This window comes from Selaginella moellendorffii, unplaced genomic scaffold (genome assembly GCF_000143415.4).
Source record: "Selaginella moellendorffii unplaced genomic scaffold, v1.0 SELMOscaffold_112, whole genome shotgun sequence".
Lineage (NCBI taxonomy): Eukaryota > Viridiplantae > Streptophyta > Lycopodiopsida > Selaginellales > Selaginellaceae > Selaginella > Selaginella moellendorffii.
Genome location: NW_003314373.1, coordinates 1 through 21474, shown reverse-complemented (window position 1 = coordinate 21474; position 21474 = coordinate 1). Strand labels below are relative to the sequence as shown.

At 44.5% G+C, this 21474-nt stretch overlaps 6 protein-coding genes across 16 annotated transcripts; 2 read left to right on the top strand and 4 right to left on the bottom strand.

Moving 5' to 3' along the window:
* Positions 1-479: 479 nt before the first annotated feature.
* On the bottom strand, positions 480-3957 carry LOC9659141 (betaine aldehyde dehydrogenase 2, mitochondrial). Of its 6 annotated transcripts, XR_002991013.1 has the most exons (19): positions 3798-3956; positions 3609-3751; positions 3466-3546; positions 3261-3409; positions 3107-3199; positions 2921-3044; positions 2798-2863; positions 2682-2748; positions 2552-2628; positions 2381-2494; positions 2237-2314; positions 2020-2171; positions 1909-1969; positions 1737-1843; positions 1571-1671; positions 1262-1515; positions 998-1178; positions 877-927; positions 480-815 (listed from the first exon to the last, which is right to left on the bottom strand). XR_002991013.1 is itself a non-coding variant. In XM_024664639.1 (16 exons), exons 1-15 carry the CDS (start codon positions 3904-3906, stop codon positions 1581-1583), a joined length of 1512 nt encoding a protein of 503 aa, XP_024520407.1. In that variant the 5' UTR covers positions 3907-3956; the 3' UTR covers positions 1233-1515; positions 1571-1580. The 6 variants fall into 6 exon arrangements, 2 of the variants coding, with proteins under 2 accessions (XP_024520407.1, XP_024520406.1); XR_002991015.1 differs by having other exon boundaries at positions 480-927; positions 2798-2859; positions 2917-3044; positions 3798-3957; XR_002991012.1 differs by having other exon boundaries at positions 480-927.
* Positions 3958-4240: 283 nt separating this feature from the next.
* LOC112342586 (pentatricopeptide repeat-containing protein At2g35030, mitochondrial-like) lies at positions 4241-7256 on the bottom strand. Its single transcript, XM_024664637.1, has 2 exons — positions 7247-7256; positions 4241-7197 (listed from the first exon to the last, which is right to left on the bottom strand). The coding sequence occupies exons 1-2, from the start codon at positions 7254-7256 to the stop codon at positions 5351-5353; spliced, it is 1857 nt and encodes a 618-aa protein (XP_024520405.1). The 3' UTR covers positions 4241-5350.
* A 3248-nt stretch (positions 7257-10504) lies between these two features.
* On the bottom strand, positions 10505-11721 carry LOC9659140 (serine acetyltransferase 5). Of its 2 annotated transcripts, XM_024664657.1 has the most exons (2): positions 11557-11651; positions 10505-11489 (listed from the first exon to the last, which is right to left on the bottom strand). In XM_024664657.1, exon 2 carries the CDS (start codon positions 11456-11458, stop codon positions 10610-10612), a length of 849 nt encoding a protein of 282 aa, XP_024520425.1. In that variant the 5' UTR covers positions 11459-11489; positions 11557-11651; the 3' UTR covers positions 10505-10609. The 2 variants fall into 2 exon arrangements, with proteins under 2 accessions (XP_024520425.1, XP_002990778.2); XM_002990732.2 differs by having other exon boundaries at positions 10505-11721.
* A 64-nt stretch (positions 11722-11785) lies between these two features.
* Positions 11786-13483, top strand: LOC9658541. 5 transcript variants are annotated; one of them, XM_024664629.1, is made up of 10 exons: positions 11786-11938; positions 12015-12159; positions 12224-12405; positions 12467-12575; positions 12641-12713; positions 12777-12855; positions 12919-12971; positions 13035-13071; positions 13144-13236; positions 13297-13483. In XM_024664629.1, exons 1-9 carry the CDS (start codon positions 11813-11815, stop codon positions 13234-13236), a joined length of 897 nt encoding a protein of 298 aa, XP_024520397.1. In that variant the 5' UTR covers positions 11786-11812; the 3' UTR covers positions 13297-13483. The 5 variants fall into 5 exon arrangements, with proteins under 5 accessions (XP_024520397.1, XP_024520396.1, XP_024520395.1 ...); XM_024664628.1 differs by having other exon boundaries at positions 13292-13483; XM_024664627.1 differs by having other exon boundaries at positions 13144-13246.
* A 479-nt stretch (positions 13484-13962) lies between these two features.
* On the bottom strand, positions 13963-14917 carry LOC9659139 (pathogenesis-related protein 5). Its single transcript, XM_002990731.2, has 2 exons — positions 14830-14917; positions 13963-14774 (listed from the first exon to the last, which is right to left on the bottom strand). Exons 1-2 carry the CDS (start codon positions 14870-14872, stop codon positions 14044-14046), a joined length of 774 nt encoding a protein of 257 aa, XP_002990777.1. The 5' UTR covers positions 14873-14917; the 3' UTR covers positions 13963-14043.
* Positions 14918-15479: 562 nt separating this feature from the next.
* On the top strand, positions 15480-17342 carry LOC9659462 (pentatricopeptide repeat-containing protein At4g02750). Its single transcript, XM_024664559.1, has one exon. The coding sequence runs from the start codon at positions 15480-15482 to the stop codon at positions 17340-17342; it is 1863 nt and encodes a 620-aa protein (XP_024520327.1).
* The last annotated feature ends 4132 nt before the right edge of the window (positions 17343-21474 follow it).

Sequence of the window (21474 nt, the reverse complement as noted above, 5' to 3'; positions counted from 1 at the left end):
CGACGAGCACGCCTCCTCGGATTTCAAGAATGTGGATCTCTACTGATGCTCGCTCTCTAACTCGAGGCAAAGATCTTATAGATCCTTGTGGGGTTCTTCTTCCTCCTCTCGCTCTTTCCATCTCTTGGTTTTATGGGAGGGAGGCCTCCCTCTCTCTCTCTTTTCCTCCTCGAGAATGCGATCGAGGAGGGATAGTGGAGGAGGGATTTGTTTTGGGTTTCCCAGGAGGTGTGAGATCTGCATTGAATTGCCCACCAAAGATCGGCGCCGCTCTGGAAGAACTGAAAACGAGGCGCTCCGCGCGCCAGATCTTCCTTTCTTTATTTCCTTCTTTTCTCTTTTCCATCTCGCTTCTTCTCACTCGCCACCCGCCGTCGCGCAAAGGAATCCCGATCTGGATTGATCGATCGATCTTCGTTTCTTGTAAAATTCGATCGCTGGGAAAGAACGATTGATTCCAAGTCCTTTGTGTGCCTCGGTGGTGGAAAAGGTGAGGTTGAAAGAGAGAACTTCTCTGGCAGACAAGTTTCTATCCGAGGAGGAAGGCTCTTTTCTTTTCGTCTTTATCTTTTTGCTCGCTAAAATATGGAAGCGAAGATCCTCGCAGGCCAGCTTAGCGGCCATTGGCAGGCAGGAGAGATCGCAAGATCATGAAAAATGAGTAGACCGCGCCGTTCCACATACCAACGCTGCCATTCTTCCGGCTTGCTCGCTTTCACTGTTTGGAATCATTGTGAGCACGAAAACTCTCTGGAGGCTGGATTTTTTGTTAGAGTCAATCCACCATCCACGGGTTTTCTGATTCAGCGGCTCTACTGCTTAATCTGGAAGATGAGAACGACAAGCAAACAAGAGACAAAGAAAAAGATGTTTTACCTTGTTCTGGTCGAGTCATAGGCTATGTAGCTATCTCCTCCATTTTGCCTCCTGGAAAGTTGAAAGTGGAGAATTACGATGCGAGAATGCCAAACAGCGAAAAAACGTCATTATTGGTTACCAGTAGCTTTGCTCCCTTGCATTGCTTGTCCTCGAGCTAGCGAGCTAGCTTTGACTTGAATCCGACAAGAGCAAAGAACAAAACAAGAATATGAGAAACGAGACTAGAGGACGCAATACCCAGGACAGACTAAACGTGCGAGCGATCGAGCGAGTTTCATCGCTTTGGAGAAACACCAAACCTGGAAGAGAGAAGAATCACAAGTTAGCTAGCTCTAATTGACAAAGATGATCCGGAAAGGAAAAACAACTATAGATTACTTACAAGATAAAGGCTGGACTGGATGGAAGATATGGACCAGTCTGCTTGCCAGAGGCCACAGGCCGCCAATAATGCCTGTATGGACGCACACACACAAACACACACACTGCCACAAGCGAAAAGCTTGTGAGCTCGCATCACTTTCGTCTCAACGACCCATTTATTCCTGGGCAAAGCTATCTTGCTAAGGAAGAGCGCGCTTACGGGGTCGAGGACTACGGCTGCAGGATAACATGTAGGCCATTAGAGCAGACATCCTGTGGCTCGTCCGGGAAAGAAAACGTTTTTAAAACCCGAGAAAACTTGGCGTACCTCGATAGCTTTACATTTTCGAAGGTCGGGGGTACCAACCCCACTGTTCCTCTGATATGTATTTGGTAACTTGCTTCACGGACAAATAGTTCTCGAGACCCCTGTGAGTGGAAGACAAACAATGAAAACGATGTACGTGGTGAGAATCCCTACAAATATCACTCACCATTCTCCCAGCTCCCGTCCAAAGCCACTGCGTTTTGTACCACCCCACGGGGCCTGGGTGAAGGTCGGCTGAGCACAATTGATCCATACGATTCCCGCTTGCAACAGCTGTTTTGGCCAGGCTTAGAAACAAGCAAAAAACAACAAGAGATAAGTTTTTTCTAAAAAAGTACCTCTGCTACACGCTGGCAGCGCTCCTCGTCTGTCGAGATGACGGCCCCTGCGAGTCCATACCTTCAAGCAAACAGACAGATTGAGCAAGTTCTCAAAACCATGTGGCTTACTCAGAATCGTTGGCCAGCTTTATAGCTTCCTCTTCTGTTCTGAAGGTCCGAACTGCAAGGACCGGACCAAAGACTTCTTCTTTCCATATCTGAGAGGAGGGCCTGACATTCGCAAAGACTGTCGGCTCAACAAAATATCCTTTGCTCAAGTGCTGGAACGCCAAGACACGACAATGAATATCAACGGCTTGCTTTACACAAAACTGATGAAGCTTACCTCCGGGCGTTTCCCACCACACAGCAGCGTAGCACCTTCTTCTTGTGCCGTAGATATGTACTTCATGACCTTCTTGTACTGGAACTCACATGTACACCGTATGAACTAAAGAAGGCAAAGATAGGAACAAGAAGAAAACACTACCTGACCTTCGCTCACAACTGGACCAAGTCTGCATCCCGGCTCCAAGGGGTTTGAAATTTTTATCGTTTTCGTCCACTCTGCCAGTCTTTCCAAAAACACAGATGCGATATTTTCCTGTTACATCACAGCCAGTGGTAAGGCAATTCTTCCATCAGCCGCGCATTATATTACCTGGAGCAACAGCCTTGATGTCGCACTGCAAATCTGACCATTAGTCCAAAACACTCCGAACATTGTCCATTCAACAGCTGTGTGATTCCACCCGTCAGGATTAGATGTCATTGAATGTTCAATAACGTACCTTTCTCAATATCCACATCATCGAAAACGATGATAGCACTTTTCCCACCCAGTTCCAGCGTCACGGGCTGTTGATAGACACAAAGCTAACCGAATTGTATGAAAAGATCGAAGCACCTTGATTATTTCAGCAGCTGCTCCCATTATTGATTTTCCAGTGGCTGTACTGCCTGTGAATGCTACCTGTAACAGAAAGAAAAGGAAAAGTAAGGCATGAAACATCAGCATACTAAAGCCAACCTTATCAACACCAGGATGCTTAGACAGAGGCGCACCGGCATCTTTCCCTAATCCAGTAACTACATTCAGTACACCAGCAGGAAGCCCGACCTTCGCGGCGATTGACGCAAGTTCCAAGCAGGTACTGGCACGACAAACAGTAGAACTCGTTGTGCAAGGGAAGTAAGAAAATTTTCACGATCTTACACTGATGCAAGCTCTGATGGTTTAAGAATGGCAGTACAGCCTGCTGCAAGAGCTGGTGCAACCTTCCAAGTTGACATAAGTAAAGGATAATTCCTGCAGAACCATCTTGTCAAGGATTGCATAAGAAAAAGAAAAAAAAGGTGCGAGATCTAACCATGGAGTTATAAGACCGACAACACCAATCGGTTCTTTTAAGACGTTAGTCTTGAATGTATCCATTGGAAGCTCTACGGACAGGTGCCCCTTTGCATCCAAACCTTCGGCCAGACCAGCATAGTAGTCGAAACATCCCGCAACATCGTCCTAGAAAAAACTTGGATAAATTCCAAAGCATCAACTCGAAAAGCCGAAAGTCTTACCATATCCCATGCTGCTTCGTCGAGGGGTTTTCCACAATCCATCGCCTCGAGCTCAGCCAACTCAGATTTCCTCGCAGTCACCTAGAACAGCACAAAAAAAAAGTTAGCGCAAGAGAGGCGAAAGCCATCATATCATCACTTACCTCGGCAGCAATGGCTCGCAAAAACTTTGCCCGGTACTTCCCCGTAGTTCTTGCCCAATATTTCCCATTGTCTTTGGTAAACGCCTCCCTAGCGGCCTTGACAGCGAGATCCACATCGGCGGCCGTGGCAGCGGGAATGTAGCCTAGAAATTCCATCCATGAGCGCAAGGAGAAACTCGCAATTCTCACCTATGGTATCTTCCGTCGCTGGATTGATGACCGCTATCTGTCCGCCCAGATCCGGAGCTCGCCATTGCCCTCCGATGTAGAGAAGCCTGGAAGGGATCGCCGGCGCCATAGCTCTTAAGGAAAAAATGCTAGCTAGGGTTTATCGTGCCACTTGGCATTTTTTATTCAACGTCACGAGTGGGATTTGAACTCGCACCCTTGCAAACTTAAGAAGTTGTTTTAACCCTAAATCATATATCGAGAGAAAAGGCGGAGGAGAAGTCGCACGCTGTGGCAATTGCTTGTGTTGCCGGACACTTCATGGGTTCTTGCCTCGGCTCTATGTTCGTCACTGACGACGACCTCTTCAAGCTTGTTGCTCTCCTCTACTTTGTCTCGCCGTCTCCAGCATGCCAGTCGCTTCAAGGATTGTGCCCGTTGTCCGGACGGGAGTGGCTATGACGGCCCCAAGCTTCGTGCTTTCTCTGAGTTTGGCACCTCCCTCGAGGTGAAATTGGCAGAGTGCGACCCTAACTCATTGTCTGGACACACTCTGGGGTGAGTCAACTTCTTCTCTTGTCATCCGATTCCTCTCTGCTTTCTCATTGCAGGTGACTGGCGCTCTGTTCTGGACAGCATCTTGCACACGGATTTCGTCTTCCTGATGCCTCCTTGCCATGTGGTAAGCTTGTAAACTCACTTGCATTTATTATTGTGTCATTGTGCCACCTTTGACCCATAGGTCCCTGCAACCAGCTTGTTGCTGCAGCACCTTCGAAAGCATATCAAGGCTGGCAGAAGTGCTCACGGCAAGCAGCAGTTAAGCAAAGTGAGGGACAAGGTGGCCTCTCATTACCAAGCCGAACTGGGCCACAATTGGAGCGCGTCATACAGGCTCCATACTCAAAATGTGTCAAGGGAGTACATTTGGGGCAGGGATGTGGGAGGGACTGTTGTATTACCGTATCCCAATGGTCCAGCTATGGTTTTCTTACCAGTCGGCCAAGCCGTGGAACTCCTCCTCAAGGCTGCCAAAAAGAACCAGCTTTTGGATGGTTGGCGAAGTCGAAGCTCCCAGTCTACTACAACTTCCCGCATCTGACATGTCACTCATTCCTTCCATTCCCTTCCACCAGGTACTCACGCTCAGTCCAATCGCAGATGCAAGCTTTGTGATGAACAATCAAAGTCCACTCTGTGTAGACCTTAAACCCTAAACCCTAAACTCCTTTGGCTATCAATGCGTCACACATATCACACAAACTGGCATTGGCTAAACCGTGCTTGTGTTGTGCGTGTGATGACGAGGATGCCTCTGGCTCGTTTGCCGGGCTTCAACTCGGGCAAGATTACCTCCCCTGCTCACACAGTCACCCTGTTAGCAAAGTGTGAGCCGCTCAACAAGGTCAGGTATATTCTACCCAAGCATGTATTGCCGACTGACTTTGAGGCACGCCCAAAATAGACTGGCCTAATTGTTAGTACGTCCAAACAAGCATCAGATTAGAACTATGTCAGTATTTACTTTGATGATAGGCATAATATAAAAACTGTGTCCCTGACAAACTCGACACTTATCTTCCAAGACATGCATGCGAGATCAACACATAGGGAGAAGAATCTCTCCACAACATTGGTTCTAAAACACTCTGTGATCCAGAGTCTAATGTATGTAGATGCAGTTTACATGACCCAGCAAAGCTTGTCCATGTCGCATCGTCGGGCACAAATGGCATACACTGGATAAGTTCGTGGGCATCTCCCACTCGTCCCAAACGCCCAAGCATGTCTGCCACGCAGCAGTAGTGTTGAGCAGTCACTCTGATGCCCCGCTCCACCATAGCCACAAAGCTCTGGAATCCCCTTTGTAGATCACCCGCATGGTTGCAAGCAACGAGCACTCCCAGAAAGGCGATTGCATCCGGCATCACACCCTGAAGCTCCATTGCCAACGAAAGCTCGAGAGCTTGAGTATGATGCCCGTTTTGGGCGTATGTTGTGATCATCGCAGACCATGGGGCAGTGGATTCAATAGGTCCACGCTCGAACATATCTCTTGCTTCTGCGATATGCCCGTTCTGGGCATATGCGACAGCCATGGCCGTCAAGGAGATTTCACTCCACTGTGGCATTTTGTCAAAAACATCCTTTGCTTTGCTCAGTTGCCCGTTTTGGGCATACCCAGACACCAACGCTGTCCAAGATACCACGTCCACTTCTGCGGTCATTTTCTCGAGCATGGTTCTAGCTTCCTCGACATGCCCGTTCTGGGCATAAGCCTGGATGATCACATTCCAAGCCACGGAGTCTTTCCTCTCCAGCGATAGAAACAGCCTTGTTGCTCGCTCCAAATCCCCGGATTGAGCATATACTTGCATCATCACTGTCCTAGAAAACGCGTCCGGATTTGGTATCTCCTTGAAAAATGCCTCACAAGCTTTTAGATCTCCGCTGGCTGCGTAGGCTGTGAGAATCGCTGTCCATGTCTGGTCATTGCGGTCGTGCATCCGGTCAAACACGTCTTGAGCAGCTCTGAGAAATCCATGCTGGCCGTAAATCTGGATCACTGAGCTGCAACTTACAACGTCGTGCCCCGACATTCTCTCAAATACCATCTTTGCTTGCTCGATCTCGCCGCTCTTGGCCAGTGCCGTGAGCAGCGTTGTCCATGACACGATTGTCTTCTGCGACATTGTCTCAAAAACTCTCTTTGCAAGACTTAGAGATCCATTCTCAGTGTAAGCCAGCAACACAGTGTTGAAAGAAACGACCGTGTAAGACGGCATCCGGTCGAAAAATTCAGCAAAGTCACCTGTTTGGGCATATGCCGAAAGCATTGTGTTCCACGAGAGCTCATTCCGTTTGGTCATTTGCTCAAACAATTCCCTTACTATTTTCGTATCACCATTTTCGGCATAAGCTTGCATGAGCCCGTTCCACGAGCTCTCGTTGCGAACAGGCATCCTGTCAAACATTTCCTTGGCAGCTTCCAAATGCCCGTTTTGGGCATAAGCTGAAGTTATAGCGTTCCAAGCAACAACACTTTGATCCGCCATGACATCAAAGAGCTCTTGCGATTTTCTTAGACAACCTCTCTGAGCGTAGCATGTAAGCAATATTGTGTGTGCTACCTCATCCCTGGCTGGCATTATATCAAACATTTGTTGGGCTTGGTTGATAAGCCCGTTCTGGGTATATGCTCCAAGCATGAGGCACCACGAATAGACATTTCGCTGAGGAGTGCTGTTAAAACAATCGTACGCTTCAGTAACACTGCCACACTTACCAAACATCTGTACAAGTAAATTTCTGATGTAAGTGCCTAGAATAATGTTTGTCGATAGGATTTCCTTGTGAAGCTTCCTTGCACCAGATAAATCTCTTGTATTTGAGCAATGCTTTAAGCGCCCAACCCAGTAGTCTGATGATTTACTTTGCCTCATGAAGTATAAATTAACGTGCTTGCTTACAGTTTGTCATTTTGACACTCGTCTCTGGTAATCACACACACACCTGGGGCAAGGAAACTTGCGCTCACTCACTTATACATGAGGGAATGGTGGCTTCTCAGGTAACATGGTACGCGGCACTTCGCAAGGTTGACAAGAGAAACACGATACAATGCGATGATAAACCAAGTCCAGCTGGTTGCTTCTCACACCACTGCCAGACATGTTAAGTGAGTTTAGATTTGCCCAACCTCGTCAACGAGGTATCCCATGGGCGGGTGATGTGCATGTCATCCTTGAAGGCAATGTGTCACCTTTTGGGAAATGAAGATCGCAGAACAGGAGATTGTAAACTAAATGATGGAAACCATCTTAAACTCCAGACCATATCAAGGACGAGCAGTAGGGACTAAGGTAACGAGCTGTGGAGACTAGGACGATAGTTATGATCACTTGTCATAATAGTTAATATGACAAATGATAAGTCAAAGATTGCTTGAATTGCGGTCATGAAGGGATATATTATAGCCAAACAATGAAAGATTCTAATAAAAGTTCCATGCAACACCAAATCAATTTGAGAATATGGAGCTCTATGTCAAAGTCTTGCCTTCTCCCTTCAATATATCTGCCAGCACAAAAGCGTAGTAGATACTCCTAGAATATTTACCTAGTGGAATATCTCCTACTACAGCCTCCTATTATATTTGTATTGGCCTAAGCAGCAATAAAGCAAGAGAAAATGCAAGTTTTTGCAGCCGTTTCTCAAGAATTGTATGTCATCTATTTGAGTGGGATGGGCATTGTTAGGTTCATGTTCATGGGAGCATACTGCCCAGTGCCAGGAAGTGCAAGGACTTTTCAAGGTTTCCCCTTTCATCCAGTGGTTGCAAAAATGGTACCACAAAGCTATATTAGAATGAAACCATGCATTAAAGTTGTTTTTACTAGTTAACTTGCATAGGATAAGTGATCATTCCACCATGCCAGAGAAAGCTGGAGCTATAGTCTGAATAAGGTTTATTCATGTGGCAATTTGGTGAGATGATCTGGAAGATGAGGTGGCAATTAGCAAGGTGGCAGAATTAAAGATTCCAAGAGCTGATATTTTATCAAGCAGTAAGAAAATCTCAAGTTTAAGACCTACCACCACATAGATCAATCCTAGTTTAGACTGTTCATGCCTATTGGCGTAGGGAGTATCTCCCTCAACTTTAGCTTGCAACTTGCACGATTGTCTCAATTATCTCTATGCAATAAACACACATCCCACTTTTTCTCTTTCCATTTATGCCATTCCTCCCTACTATTAATTGTCTGATAAATTGAATGTCTACTATGTGGAATAAAAGAAAGTGGAAAGAAGCAATAGAAGATAAAACTCAAGGGGAAATCGTTATTAATTTAAAGAAAATTCTGCTAAAAAATTAATCCAAGTGCAAGGCCTAGATAATAACATCCATTTATAAATTACTAAACTTGCAATGCTTAACCTATTTGATACTAAAATCAAAAGTTAAAATACTATTTTGATTGTTATAATTTTGTTATATTAAAAACTAAAAGTGGAATAGTATCCAAAAAAAAATATTGTATTCCACTTTGAAAGAAGAATTAAGGGAATTATGCCCAGCAAATGTTAGATGAACACAAAAGTCAATTCTTGTAAACTTGATAATATAAATATTTAGAACAAAATCTATTCCTAGAGAAAAGTAAGAATAAATATTCATTAATAAAAATATTAGATAAAAATTATTATTTGGAAATATGAATATATTTAGAAAAATACCCGACACAGAAAAAAGTTTATATAAAATTCTTATATTTGTATTTGGGATAAACTTATATTAAGAGAATAATTACTAAGAATAATTATTACTCATTTTTATTAGCAAGACATTACTTAATTATGCAGTTTACTTAGAATATAAAACAATAAGTTTTTAGGAACATTAATATATTACTACCCAGATCCAGTAAAGAAAATAATTACTAACAAAATCTTTTGTAAATATATATATATGATATAATTCCATAGTATTATTTACTAATAAACTATATTTACAGTTAGGAAAAAGATTTTAAAATATTACTGCTTAATCAAATACTGCATACATTATCTTAGTATTCTTGCCACTTGCGAGCCCTAAGGTGGCGGGACTGGGAAATGCCCCTCATCTTGTGGCTCACTGTGCAATTGTTGAATTCGTCCACCACCTTGTTCTCAAAAATGTCTCCACATTTTATTTGAAAGTATTCATGAATCACAATGATTAATTGATCCAAAAGAAGTTTTACACAAAATCTCAAGATTTACTTTGCACTTGGTCTTGTCAGGTCGATTGTTACAAGTTTGCAAGCACAAAGGATCTACAATGCATTGAGCGAGCTCCAATCTAGAGAGAGAGAAAAACACTCATCCTTCTTGAAGGACAAACGAGAAGAATAAAATTACTGGCATTCTTTCAAAAGACAGGAGCATGTCTTGAGAGCATCGGCTGCAAATGTGGAAGTTGCGAGCAATCACACTAGCAAAAACCACAGCTATGTATGTTCTTTAGTTCAAATGGTTTCTTAGCAAAAATTCCCTTTTCTTGATGGATTTCTTGATGATACTCCACATTGCTTCCTGAAAAGCTCCTAGTGATCTTGGGAGACGATCTTGAAAAGTGTAACCTGGTTATAGTTTTTCTTTGGCTGCTTGATCACCAATCTCTCTACAGCCCTCTTGCTCGAGCAATGCTACTGCTGGGTGAGCCTAGTACCTGGAGTAGTGCAAAATGCCCTTGCATTCATTGCCAAAATGGATAAAAAGAAAAAGAGAGAAAGATACCTGGTCACCACATCTAAAACTCTTCCTAATTGGCACATTGTCATGAAATCCAGCACCTGCCTGAAGATCTTAAACATCTCCATGCTGAAGATCTTGTTGCCATGGCCGATGAACACTACATTCTAGTCAAGTGGCACATTCAGATGTTATGACACCTCGCTCCACTGCTAGGAGGATGATCAGTCCTACTTTAGTCGTTAGATCTTCCTCGCACCCTTGGGTTGCTATTGTTGCTCAAACGATCTCGATGCCACAGTCATAGTCAACACATTTGCATGTAACACGCATCACTGTGCCTTCCTCTCCCACCCCATGCAGCGTGATTATTCGCAAACATGTGGTTAAGGAAATAACAGCTTTACAGTTACCCCCCATCAGACAGCTGCAATTGATTGGATCCGGCAGCCCAGAAAGTTCTCCAATTGACTAGATCCAGCAGCCCAGAAAGTTCAGCAACTCTTCCTTATTCTTAAAAAATAACAACTTTGTTGTTGAAGCTTTTAATAACAAGAATATCTATATTCTTTGGTACTTTCTACAGGAGTTCTCTAAATGACATAATCAGACCACGAGGAGATGAAAGAAGTGTGATCCATAGTCTCACTGGGAATGTCCTTGAGCTTGGTGGGCTTGAGCTTCCCTCCCACAAGCCTGGCCGGATTCCCCACAGCAGTTGTGTGCGGAGGAACCTCGATCAACACGACCGACCCAGCTCCAATCTTGGCTCCCTCGCCAATCCTCACGGGCCCCAGGATGATCGCCCCGGCCCCGATCAACACCCCGTCACAAATCTTTGGGTGGCGATCACCACCCATGGCGCCAGTCCCGCCCAGCGTCACATTGTGTAGGATAGAAACGTTGTTGCCAATGGTGGCGGTCTCGCCAACCACGAGCCCGGTAGCGTGGTCGAAGAGCACGCCTCGCCCAATCTTGGCGGCGGGATGGATGTCTACATGGAACACCTCGGACACCCGGCTCTGGAGCGCGAGAGCTAGCGACTGGCGTCCCTGGTTCCACAGCCGGTGTGAAACTCGGTGCGCCTGGCACGCCAGGAATCCTTTGAAGTTGAGCATGCAGTGCGAGAAGGAGACGCAGGCCGGATCGCGCTCGCGGACGGCGGCTATGTCGGCCCGGATCGTCTCCCTCATCTCCGCGTCCTCCATGAAAGTGTCGACGAACATGGTGAAGAGCTGCGTGCTGAGGAGCGTGGAGCTCGAGAGCTTGTTGCCCAGATGGAATGCCAGAGCTCTCTCCAGGGATCTGTGCGCCAGGATGGTGGAGTAGAGGTAGCTGGCCAGCGCGGGCTCGGCCTCGGCGTCGCGGCGGGCCTCCTCGCGCATTGTCAGCCAGATCTCGTCCACGCCGCCGGCGGCGGCGCCGTTGCTGGTGGCGATCATCGTGGCGCCATTGGAAGGGGGCGAGATCTTTCTAGGGTGAGAGGAAGAGGAATGAGAAGAAGGAGCGAGGGAGCTATGGAGTTCTTGATGCTGCTCACCCATTTCCCTTTTGACGCTGCTCCCGGCAATCGGCGACGCCAGCGCCGCGCGGCGCGTGACAATCCGGCTCCCAGTCGCGGTGGAATCGGGGGAATCCTTGCGAGGAATGGGCGGCGTCACTGTGGCGGACGCTGCCGCCATAGCGCGAGGGCTACCGCGGCTGATAATTGTGAGAAGACCTTAAAGGGCCACGTCTGCAGGCACACTTGGCAGTGACGTGTCAAACTATCTCTCTTTTTTCAGCGAAGTGAAGCTATGGCGGCCACGAATGGGTGGGCTCTCTGCTTTGTCAACCCCAGCTCGATCGTGAAAGCGCGCAGAAGATTCTTGGCTCGTGCTGGCGAAGCAGCGGATGTTGACAAGGAGGAGCTCGCGGCAAAGGTAATGTCTAAGAAATCGATTGCAAGGTTCCAACTTCGATTGGATTGGATTGGATTGTTTATCGACAAAAATGTAGCTCGCAGCTGCTCAAGCCGAAGCACAGATTTTGAGGAAGGAGCTAGCGAAGAGAAAGGAGGTTGATCTTGCCAAGCTAAAACCCGCGGTTCCTGATAGGCGAGTGGATGGAACTGGCTACCGCGAAACTCTTCTCAGTGTTCCAGGTGAGAAGAAAGCAAAAGAGTTTTGAGCTAAAGTTTCTTAAAGCTGGCGCTTTCAAGTGAACAGGGGAGGGAGAGAAGCCCGAGGAGTGGGGATTGACAGAAGCCAAATTGCAAGAAGAAGAGGAAGTGTTGGAAGAAGATTCGCAAGAGAAAAAAGAAGAAGACGAGGGAAACGAGAATGCGACCGTTTACAGACGTCTTTTGATCGGTGTTGGATTGTCAGTTGTTGCAATCGGCCTTGCTTTTGTAAGTTTTTTTTTTTTTTCCTTCTCTCTTGCTGTAAAATGAAAGTTTTCTCTTGTTTCAGTTCAAGCCTCCAGCGGGGCTTATCAAGCCTCCAAAACCTTTGGTGTTTTATGTCTTGCGGATCATGCAGCTCAAACAGCAGCTCATAGACTTGGAAGCATCCACTTCAGGTTGATCTTTCATTTGATTTTTTTTATTTTTATTTTTTTTCCATCTTGATGGTTCTTCTTTGTAGATACAAAGACAGTGCTTGCACAATTAGAGCAAATCTACAGATCAGCTGGTGACTGGAAAGATAACTGTCTAAGGTATCAACATATCCATCACAAGTTGAATGGTATGTGTTCTTACTCTTGCTTGCTAAATTTCAGTGCTGCTGCTTGGCTTGATGGAGATGCTGCAGACAAGGCCTCGTCTCTAGCTTACTCCATCTATGATTATCTCCAGCAGGTATTTTCAACACTATTTCTCGTCATCTCTGACTCTCTTGGCTCTCTTGTCACGCCACAACAGGCTCAATACAACAATTACTTCGATGCTATTGGCCAACCTTCCGAGGCTGCCCAGTAAGCCAAAAGCTCGTTTTTTACGGTTTTGTTTCATACCCAACTTTGGTCTTTGTTGCTCAGGCTTGAGTTTGTGCGATTCAGTCTGCAGTCCACAAAGGTGCTTTACTTTTTCCAAAAAAAAAAGAAGAAGAAGAAAACTTGTAAACAATTTTTTTATGATTTGTCACAGGCTGCCCGCGATCTTATTCAAGAGTTCCTGTCTTATGTGCCGACGGAGACACTGAGAGAGGCTCAAATGAATCAAAACGCTTTGCTGCAATAAGTATAGAGCGGTAATTCCTGTTTTTTTTCTTGAGCTTTCCTCTGTTGTGCTGTAGAAAAGATTACCAGAGTTGAGCGGAAGTGCTGTAAGCATATGGGGACAGTCGTTGGTGCCTACGCATGTTTGAGGATGCCTCTACAGCAGGAGTCTGTCTCGCTTGAGCTAGCATTGCCCAATGCATGTCGGCTAATTTATGGTTGTTTACTCCATAAACCAAACGCTTAATTGATGACGTGGCAGAGCTGCAGTGTCAATCGTGAAAAAAAAGAAGTAAGAATATATTAAAATACACCTCTTGCGGTGGTTTCGCCCACCTTGGCCAGGTTTTAAATTTTACCAGCTAACTATGAAAGAAGCCACAAAACTACAAAAAGTTTACTCTAAATTTATAGACTATTTTTTGCATGCTTACCCTCTTATGGAAAAGATAACTCTTGTTCTAAAGAGCTCAGCCTTGCTTTGCATCAAGATGGATGACAATTAAACTTGTTGGAAAGAAAATCAACTTTAATCGAAGAGGTTGGCTCCTATTGACGCTTGGGAGTAGTTTGAGAGCATGTATAGTAGCGCAGGACACAATCCATGCGAAGAGGAGGAAAATTCCAAGGAAGATCAATTCTGTTAAGCACCAAGTCCCTTTCTTGGCAACAAATGGATTGTGCATATGTAGACATCTTCATCCTAGTCCTTTCCACTTGGAGCTGGGTTGATGTTTATAGGAACCGATGATGATTTACTTCTCTTTATTTGTCATTTTTATTTAAAACTTCCGGTAGAGAAAAATTCTTTCTTAATTACGTTGTTGTTTCAGCTCCGGATTCTTCTGTGTCCCCGAGCTCTCCCGTGGTGTTGCCGAGACTTTGTAAAGCTTCCAGGCGGACAAAACTGGATGACATATCCGCCACCAGAAGTGCAAGTGAAAGTGCTGGTCTGATCGTCGTAAGCGTAGCTATACGCCTGGGGACAGTCGTTCTTGAAGAGCCTCGAGTAGAGAGTTGGGGAGCAAGTCTGGGGAGTGCTATGGTTCCCTCTACAGCAGAAGGCGTCCGTCTGGAAGGCCTCGCAAGCGCTCTTGCAAGCGACGACATGCCCGCCACTGTTGCGAACTTGGAGCTCCTGGGGACAGACCGCGTTGACATCGCTGTGGCAGCCTACGTTGGTGCATCCGGAAGAGAGCGGATACATCCTCACTGGGAGATTGTAGCCGTCGACAAGAGAAACGTCGTAGAAATCCTTGCTGGAGAAGCCATTGAGCTTTATCTCGACGAGGGTGACGGGAGTGGCGCCGGAGGAGCCTTTGCAGTAGAGCCCGTTGCCACAGTCTCCGGTCTCGCAGCTCCCGCGGTTGCTGCTATCAAACTGGCAGCCGGTTCGTCCCCAGAATCGGCCACCCCAGCCCGAAGGGATTGAGAGCTGGACGGAGTGGGATGGGTCGAGCTTGTAGCCACCTTCGAGAACGGACTCTCCATCGCCATTCAACCAGCCAGGCCATACAGTGAAGGAGCACGAATTGTTGAGCGTGAAAGTTACTCCATGAGCTTCAGCAAGGACGAGCTTTGAGGAACATGAGAGATCTCGAGCGATAAAACTCACCTGAAGTGAAGAAGAGGAGGAGGAGCAGCGTCAGGAACGACATATTGCTCCGGATCGAATGGAGAAGCCGGAGAGTCGAGCTTTGGGTTATAAAACGGTGATAGCGCTTGAAGACGACCATGAATGCGAGGACAGAAAAGAGAGCCTGGCTTTACATGAAACCAAGAGCTCACATTTTCCGGCAAACAAAAGCAAACGAGAAGCTTACTGATGTGTTTGTCAATCTTTTCTACTCGCCGTCGCAATCTTCCTTTATAAACTTGATGGCAGGAACTGGCTGGCCATCGCACAAAAGCGAGACTTTCATGGACCAGTGACATTATAAAAAAAGAGAGCTTGATCGATCACCTTTTCCTTTAAGTGGCCGAGGCAGTGTGCTCCTTGCTCCAATGTCGCCATAAATTCCAAAGCAGCGAGAATTTCCTTTGTTGGACCTCGTTCTTCTTCATTCTCTAACAGCCGCACTGTAGCAACAAGTCTTGTCCCTCCATTGCCAAAATCCGCCTCCTTGGCATGCCCTTTTCGGGCAGACGCAGCTAAATCACACGCCATTGCCAAAATGCCCATATTGGGCATTTGTGAGCATATTATAAAGCCATCCCAAAGCAAGTAAGGGCTCTTGGCTCTTCATATGTGAAAATGGTTTGTAAATGCCGGTGCTGCGATCAATTGCCTTGGCGGCGTCACACCAAGAATGGAGCTGGATCCGGTCGGAGATCAACGCCATCGCGGAGGAGATCAAGCGATGCACCGACGGCAGGCTGCTGGCTCGGGGCGCGTCCATCCACCGCGAGATTGCCGGCAGCAGCCACGCCAAGAATCGCTACCTCGCCAACAAGCTCATCGAGATGTATGGCAAGTGTGGCAACGCCCAGGCCGCCAAGAGCATCTACGATGGCATCCAGGCGCCCAATTGCTTCTCCAAGACGATGATGCTCAGCGCGTTTCTCCGCAATGGCCAGCTCCAGCCCGCCATGGCCATGTTCTTCGCGGATCCGGCAGTGCCCAGCAGCAGCAGTGGCGATGTGGTGCTGTGGAACACGATGCTGCAAGGGCTGTGCGATCTGGGGCATTTGGATCAGGCCAGGCTCTTGTTTGATCGGTTCCCGCAGTGGAACGTCGTGTCGTGGAACGCGCTCATGACCGCAGTTGCCGAGGATGGGGATTGCGCCAGCGCGAAAGAGCTGTTTGAGGGGATGCCCGAGCGAGACATGGTGTCTTGGAACGTCTTCTTCTTCCATAGCTGCACGCTCAATGGGGAGCTGTCGACGGCCAGGATCGCTCTGGCCCGCGCGCCCCAGCACAGCGTCGTGACGTGGACGGCCATGATCACCGCTTACAGCAGCCATGGCTATCTCGACGAAGCGCGCTCGCTCTTTGACACCATGGCCGAGCACAACATAGTCACCTGGAACGCGATAATAGTAGCTTACACACAAACTGGCCAGGTTGATCAAGCTAAGTACGCTTTTGATAAGATGCCATATCAGGATGTTATATCCTGGACCGCTATGGTAACAGCATATGCCGCGTCCGGGCATGTTCTTACTGCTAGAGCTTTGTTTAATGACGCTGTTTATCGCGACATGGTTTCGTGGAACACACTACTATCGGCTTATTCACTAAACGGTCACTTTGAACAGGGCAGGGAGATATTCTTAAAAGCGCCAGTCAGGGACGTGGTTAGCTGGAATGTAATGGTCTCGGCAAATGCCCAATATGGGCATCTAGAAGAATCTAGAAAACTGTTTAACGAGATGCCATGTCGGAATTCCGTTACGTGCAATGCTCTGATGTTAGCGCACGCTCAAGCTGGAGACACAAGTCAAGCACTGGAGATTTTTGAAAGAATGCCCCAGCAAGATATTACTTCCTGGAACATTGTCCTCACCACATATGCTCAAAAGGGTGAACTTGATGCGGCTCAAAGAATATTTTCTGCTATACCAGTGGCCAGCATTGTCACATTGAATGCCATGATGGCGGCTTATGCAGAGGTTGGCAAGGTCAGCCACGCGAGGCATATTTTTGATTCGATAACGCAAGAGCGAAACTTGATAACATGGAATTCTATGATCCAGGCGTATGCCCAGAATGGTCTAATGGAAGATTCATTTCATTTCTTCCAGCTCATGGTGCTTGATGGCATCAAGCCTGACGAGCTCACTGCATTTGCGGTTCTCACCGCTTGCAGCTATGGTGGAAAGGTGGCAGAGGCTCGCGAGCACTTAGTGGCGATGGTGGAGGACCATGGCTTGAGCCCAAGTTATGAGCTCTATGGTTTCATGGCAGATATCATTGCAAGATCTGGAGAGCTGAGCTACGCCGAGGAACTGATTGCGAGCCTGTCGAACTCGGCAGATAGTGTCGCGTGGACAAGCTTGCTTGGAGCTTGTAGGCTCCAGAGTGATATCCAACGAGGCCAACGAGTTGCTTTGCTTGCTGCTACTTCTGATAGACAAGATTCAGCACCTTACTCACTGCTTGCAAATATGTCAATGGAGGAAATGTGATGGCTCCGAGCCTCGTGAAAGGCTTAATCACGCGCTGGTTGGTGCCAGAGTGTTATCATTGCTGGTGGTTCGCTCCATCTCTTTTTCCAGATGGAAAAGCCTAATGGGTAGAAGATTGTTGTCCCGGGCTAAGCTACTTTTGTCTTCCTAAGCTTCCCAAACACAAACTTGAAGTACTTCTGCCAGTGGGGATCTCTGCCCGGGCTCTGCTAGATTATAATCATCTTAAAAGGTATACTGCATAGTGTTTGGAAACTTTTTGTTTGCTCGAATGCTACTTTGTCTCCAGTAGCATAATCTCCCCTCCTAGTTTATGTGGACACTTAAAATAAATATATTATAAGAGAGATTATTGGTGCCTCATATAGACAATCAGTGGTTGGCAATGTAGATTAGCCAAGCTAATCTTGTTTGTGTCTCTATAGTATATACTTATACCATACATAAAGACCTAACATGACTCCCTCCTCAAGTATCATGGTCGGTTGGATGGCTGAGAGACATGTGCATGTTGCCAATTATATTGTCCATATGAACCTATTGACCAAGTTAAGCTTGTACTTAATATGGTCCAATAACCCACAGCAAGCCAAATAATGTGGTTTTCCAAAATTTTAATGAAACATTTGATGAGAGAAATTAATATGAAAACTTTTTATCGGAAAAACTATGGTTTATTCAAAATAATTTTCTAATGGTTTTATAATTTTATTATATATAGTCTAAGTATTTGCGTGACGAATTTTTTTTAGTATAGTGTTTTCTATGGTTTTTATAAAGATGTTACTCTACTTTTTTCATCAAATACTACATAAAATATTTTTATGGTAAAATATCTAGGATTTGTATAGTTTTTGAGAAATAAATATATATGTGTTTAATATATGGTAATTATATAGTTAATTATACAATTAAAAATATAGTTTCACATGTAGTTTAGAAAAATAGTCTTATAATTTTTCCTAGAGTTTTACATGCATTTGCGATTTGATGTAACTGAATAGTTCTTATATATTTTCATATATCTCATTAAATCTTTCAGCTTTCTAAATGATCAATGTAATCTCATCTTAAGTATTCGTCACCCATGTTTCTAAAGATACCAACCCAACATTTAAAGTACATCAACAATAGGTAAATGATAAATTTTATCTTCCATCTTACAAAACTTTTTGAAGTTTTGAAGGGTAAATTTCTTTTTACAGAGTAAATTCACAATGCATTTAAAAATATTTATGTTTAACTTCTTAAGTTTGGCCTCTTATAAAAGAACTAAATTAATCATAACTATATCTCAAACAAAAACTAAAATATTCACCATAGAGTATTTAGGCTTGTTTAGTGGGGGCTTTAAAGTTGTCACCCCTTATTTTTCATTATGCTACAATAAAAATTAGTTTGAATGTATTCAATGAAAAAAATGTTTATTCACCTTATTCTTTACTATAAAATTAGATTATTATGGTTTTTACATAACATTAGCCTTAATTTTAATATTGCTTCTAGAGTTTGTTCATATGAACTTATAGAGTAACTACATAGTAAAATATGTTTATATGATAATTTACCTTAAAGTCAACTCTAATAGCCTTTAGTTTCTTTGGCTATGGGATAATTTTCATTTAAGACATTGTGGTGGTTTTATTGCCTTTCGTAGTAACCTACACAAAATAAAAATCTTTAGTTTATAACCGTATTGAAAAATATATAAATATTTGTTGTTGAATTTATCAAAGGTGTGGCTAATTTCTCTACTAAGACTACAATATGAAATTTAGTATACAACATTGTAGTTATATCAGTATTTTTTATAATACTCTACAAAGAAATCACATATAATAGTTGAATACCATGTTAAATACCATTATAAGACACAAATCCTTAAGCTCCAAAGTGGAGCCGAAATTGTGCCATATGGTAGTAATTGATGTAGAAGTCTAATGAGTGTAACATGTTTGGACTAAAAACTCTAATTCGAAAAGTCAAAACTAAAATTGAAACTCCGAATTGTAAGTTCTTCGATTTAGACTTCCCGAGAGGTCATCCAACTTAATACAATTCAAACCGAAAGACACTTAACCTTAAGTATCCAAAAACCCTTAATCAATTGATAAAAAGGGTGCACTTTAGTTCATGGGTCATTTCCTTCTATATTTAAACTTTTATATATTGTCTTTCAAATTGTTCATTTTGGTAAATTATAATTTACCACACTTCCTTACAAATTTATACTCTTGTGAACAAAAATTGAGAGTTATAGCTCCTCTAAAAGCCCCACTTTCTTGACACCTTGCTCTTTGGGTTGAGCCCAGTCAAAGCAAACTAGACCTACTAGATATCAATTTTAACATATGATGTAATTCCCTTACTTAATCAATAGAGTTGAACTTGAAACTGCTCTAATACCAAATGTATGCTTCTTAATTTAGACTTTCCGAAAGGTCACTTAGTTTAATACTATTCAAACCCAAGGATGATTAACCCTAAATATCTCAAGACTATTCCGTCCGAGTCCGAGGCCGAATCGGAGACTGAGTTCGAGACAGAGTTCGAAATCTGAATCGGGTCCGAGACCAAGTCCGAGGTCGAGTCCGAAGTCGAGTCTGAGATCGATTCCGAGACCAAGTCTGAAGTTGGGTCTGAGATCGAGTCCAAGATCGAGTCCGAAACCGAGTCTGAGTACTAAGAGTCTGAGTACTAATACAGGTCAAAGGGTGAAAGCCCAAAGCATGCGTCTCCTTGGGGGGGGGGGGGGGGTGCAGGGGGTTCCAAAAGTATAGTAGGGATAGTGAGGTTCAGAAACCAGTCTTGAAAGAACTCTCTAGTGGTGTTTCTAAACTGACTTGAGGTTGAGACTAGGGCCAAGGGGCCTTGGGTGGGAGGGAGCATGGACTTGGGTGGTGCCGGAGGGGTCACCCAAGGAAGTGCTCAAGAGCAACTCCCACTCCCGAAAGGAAAATTGACTATAGTGCTCCTGGCTCATGTGAAGTGGTGCCCCACTTGAGTACCTTGTGGCTCATTGGTCTTCACCCTTCCTAGGGGCTTGGGCCTTCCCTTCGGGATAGAAGTGGGGGGGTAAAGGTACCCATAACGGGCTGTTAAGCCATGGTGTTTCGCCCCGATGTCCCGAAGTAAGTATTGCACCTAAGGCTTGGGATTTAGAGGGTCCCATGATAAAGTCTTATTGTACTAAGGGATGTTAGGAACCTGAAGGCTTGGTGTGCTTGGCTGTTTGTGCTTGCGGAAAGTGTAGCCGAACCTTAAGTCCAGTCTAACCCGAGGAGGGGGATTAGGAGAGATTTGGGAATCTGTGAATGGATGGCTAACACTCCGTTACTCATGCAGTGAATAGCTGAAACCAAGTAGGACTAAGTAGGAGCTAATACAATAGGTGGGAACTTTAGCAAGGAAACTTAGCAAAAGCCAAATCAGTGTTGGTCAGATAGACGAGGTACGCTGGCAAATTGGAAAGGAAAAATTTGTGGCTTACAAAAAAAAGGGTGTACTTTTGTTCATAAACTATTTCCTTTTATATTTGAACCTTATGAATTGTCTCTCAAATTATTTCTTTTGGTTGCTTACACGAATGAAGTGCTTGAAGAATGAGTAGGAAGCAATCAATGAATAAATCTTTAGAAAGGTATATAAGAAGGACTGACACATGGGAGGATTTTGGTATAGGTGGTCTTGGACTACTAATGAAACAAAGGTGAATAAATATGACTTTAGCATAATGGGTTGATATATTAATGGTACTTTTGGGTGTTTGTCGTAGGATTAAACAGTAGAGCATTTAGACCAAATGTAAAGGTTGAGTAGTATAAATGTTATTCACGGGGCTAAGTTAGGAATAGGACTTATGGAGGTTGTAAACGAGACTCCTTTAAGTGGTTAAAAGTGTAGTTAAGTGACTAAAATAGAATGGAAAATATAATCGCTTATAACTATATAGATATTTACTATAAATTATATTAAAGGGTAAGTGGTTTTTTTGTTAGGATAATGGCCTCATCAAGTGTAATATATGGTTGTCTCAATGCTTACAATTTGAAACCACTTATTTTTTGCAAACTTTTTGTTATATATATATATATATATATATATATATATATATATATATATATATATATAT

What these genes read in the sequence shown, in the direction of transcription:
- LOC9659141 (XM_024664639.1), bottom strand. Translation starts at nt 3,906, where the DNA reads ATGGCGCCGGCGATCCCTTCCAGGCTTCTCTACATCGGAGGGCAATGG. An exon ending in ACGAAGCAGCATGGGATATG is followed by an intron (nt 3,410 to 3,465) that starts GTAAGACTTTCG and finishes AGTTTTTTCTAG; the next exon opens with GACGATGTTGCGGGATGTTT. An exon ending in TGATGTGGATATTGAGAAAG is followed by an intron (nt 2,629 to 2,681) that starts GTACGTTATTGA and finishes GGAATCACACAG; the next exon opens with CTGTTGAATGGACAATGTTC.
- LOC9659140 (XM_002990732.2), bottom strand. Translation starts at nt 11,698, where the DNA reads ATGGCGGCAGCGTCCGCCACAGTGACGCCGCCCATTCCTCGCAAGGAT.
- LOC9658541 (XM_024664629.1), top strand. Translation starts at nt 11,813, where the DNA reads ATGGCGGCCACGAATGGGTGGGCTCTCTGCTTTGTCAACCCCAGCTCG. An exon ending in AACTCTTCTCAGTGTTCCAG is followed by an intron (nt 12,160 to 12,223) that starts GTGAGAAGAAAG and finishes TCAAGTGAACAG; the next exon opens with GGGAGGGAGAGAAGCCCGAG. An exon ending in CAACCTTCCGAGGCTGCCCA is followed by an intron (nt 12,972 to 13,034) that starts GTAAGCCAAAAG and finishes TTTGTTGCTCAG; the next exon opens with GCTTGAGTTTGTGCGATTCA.
- LOC9659139 (XM_002990731.2), bottom strand. Translation starts at nt 14,872, where the DNA reads ATGTCGTTCCTGACGCTGCTCCTCCTCCTCTTCTTCACTTCAG. An exon ending in CCTCCTCTTCTTCACTTCAG is followed by an intron (nt 14,775 to 14,829) that starts GTGAGTTTTATC and finishes TCCTTGCTGAAG; the next exon opens with CTCATGGAGTAACTTTCACG.
- LOC9659462 (XM_024664559.1), top strand. Translation starts at nt 15,480, where the DNA reads ATGCCGGTGCTGCGATCAATTGCCTTGGCGGCGTCACACCAAGAATGG.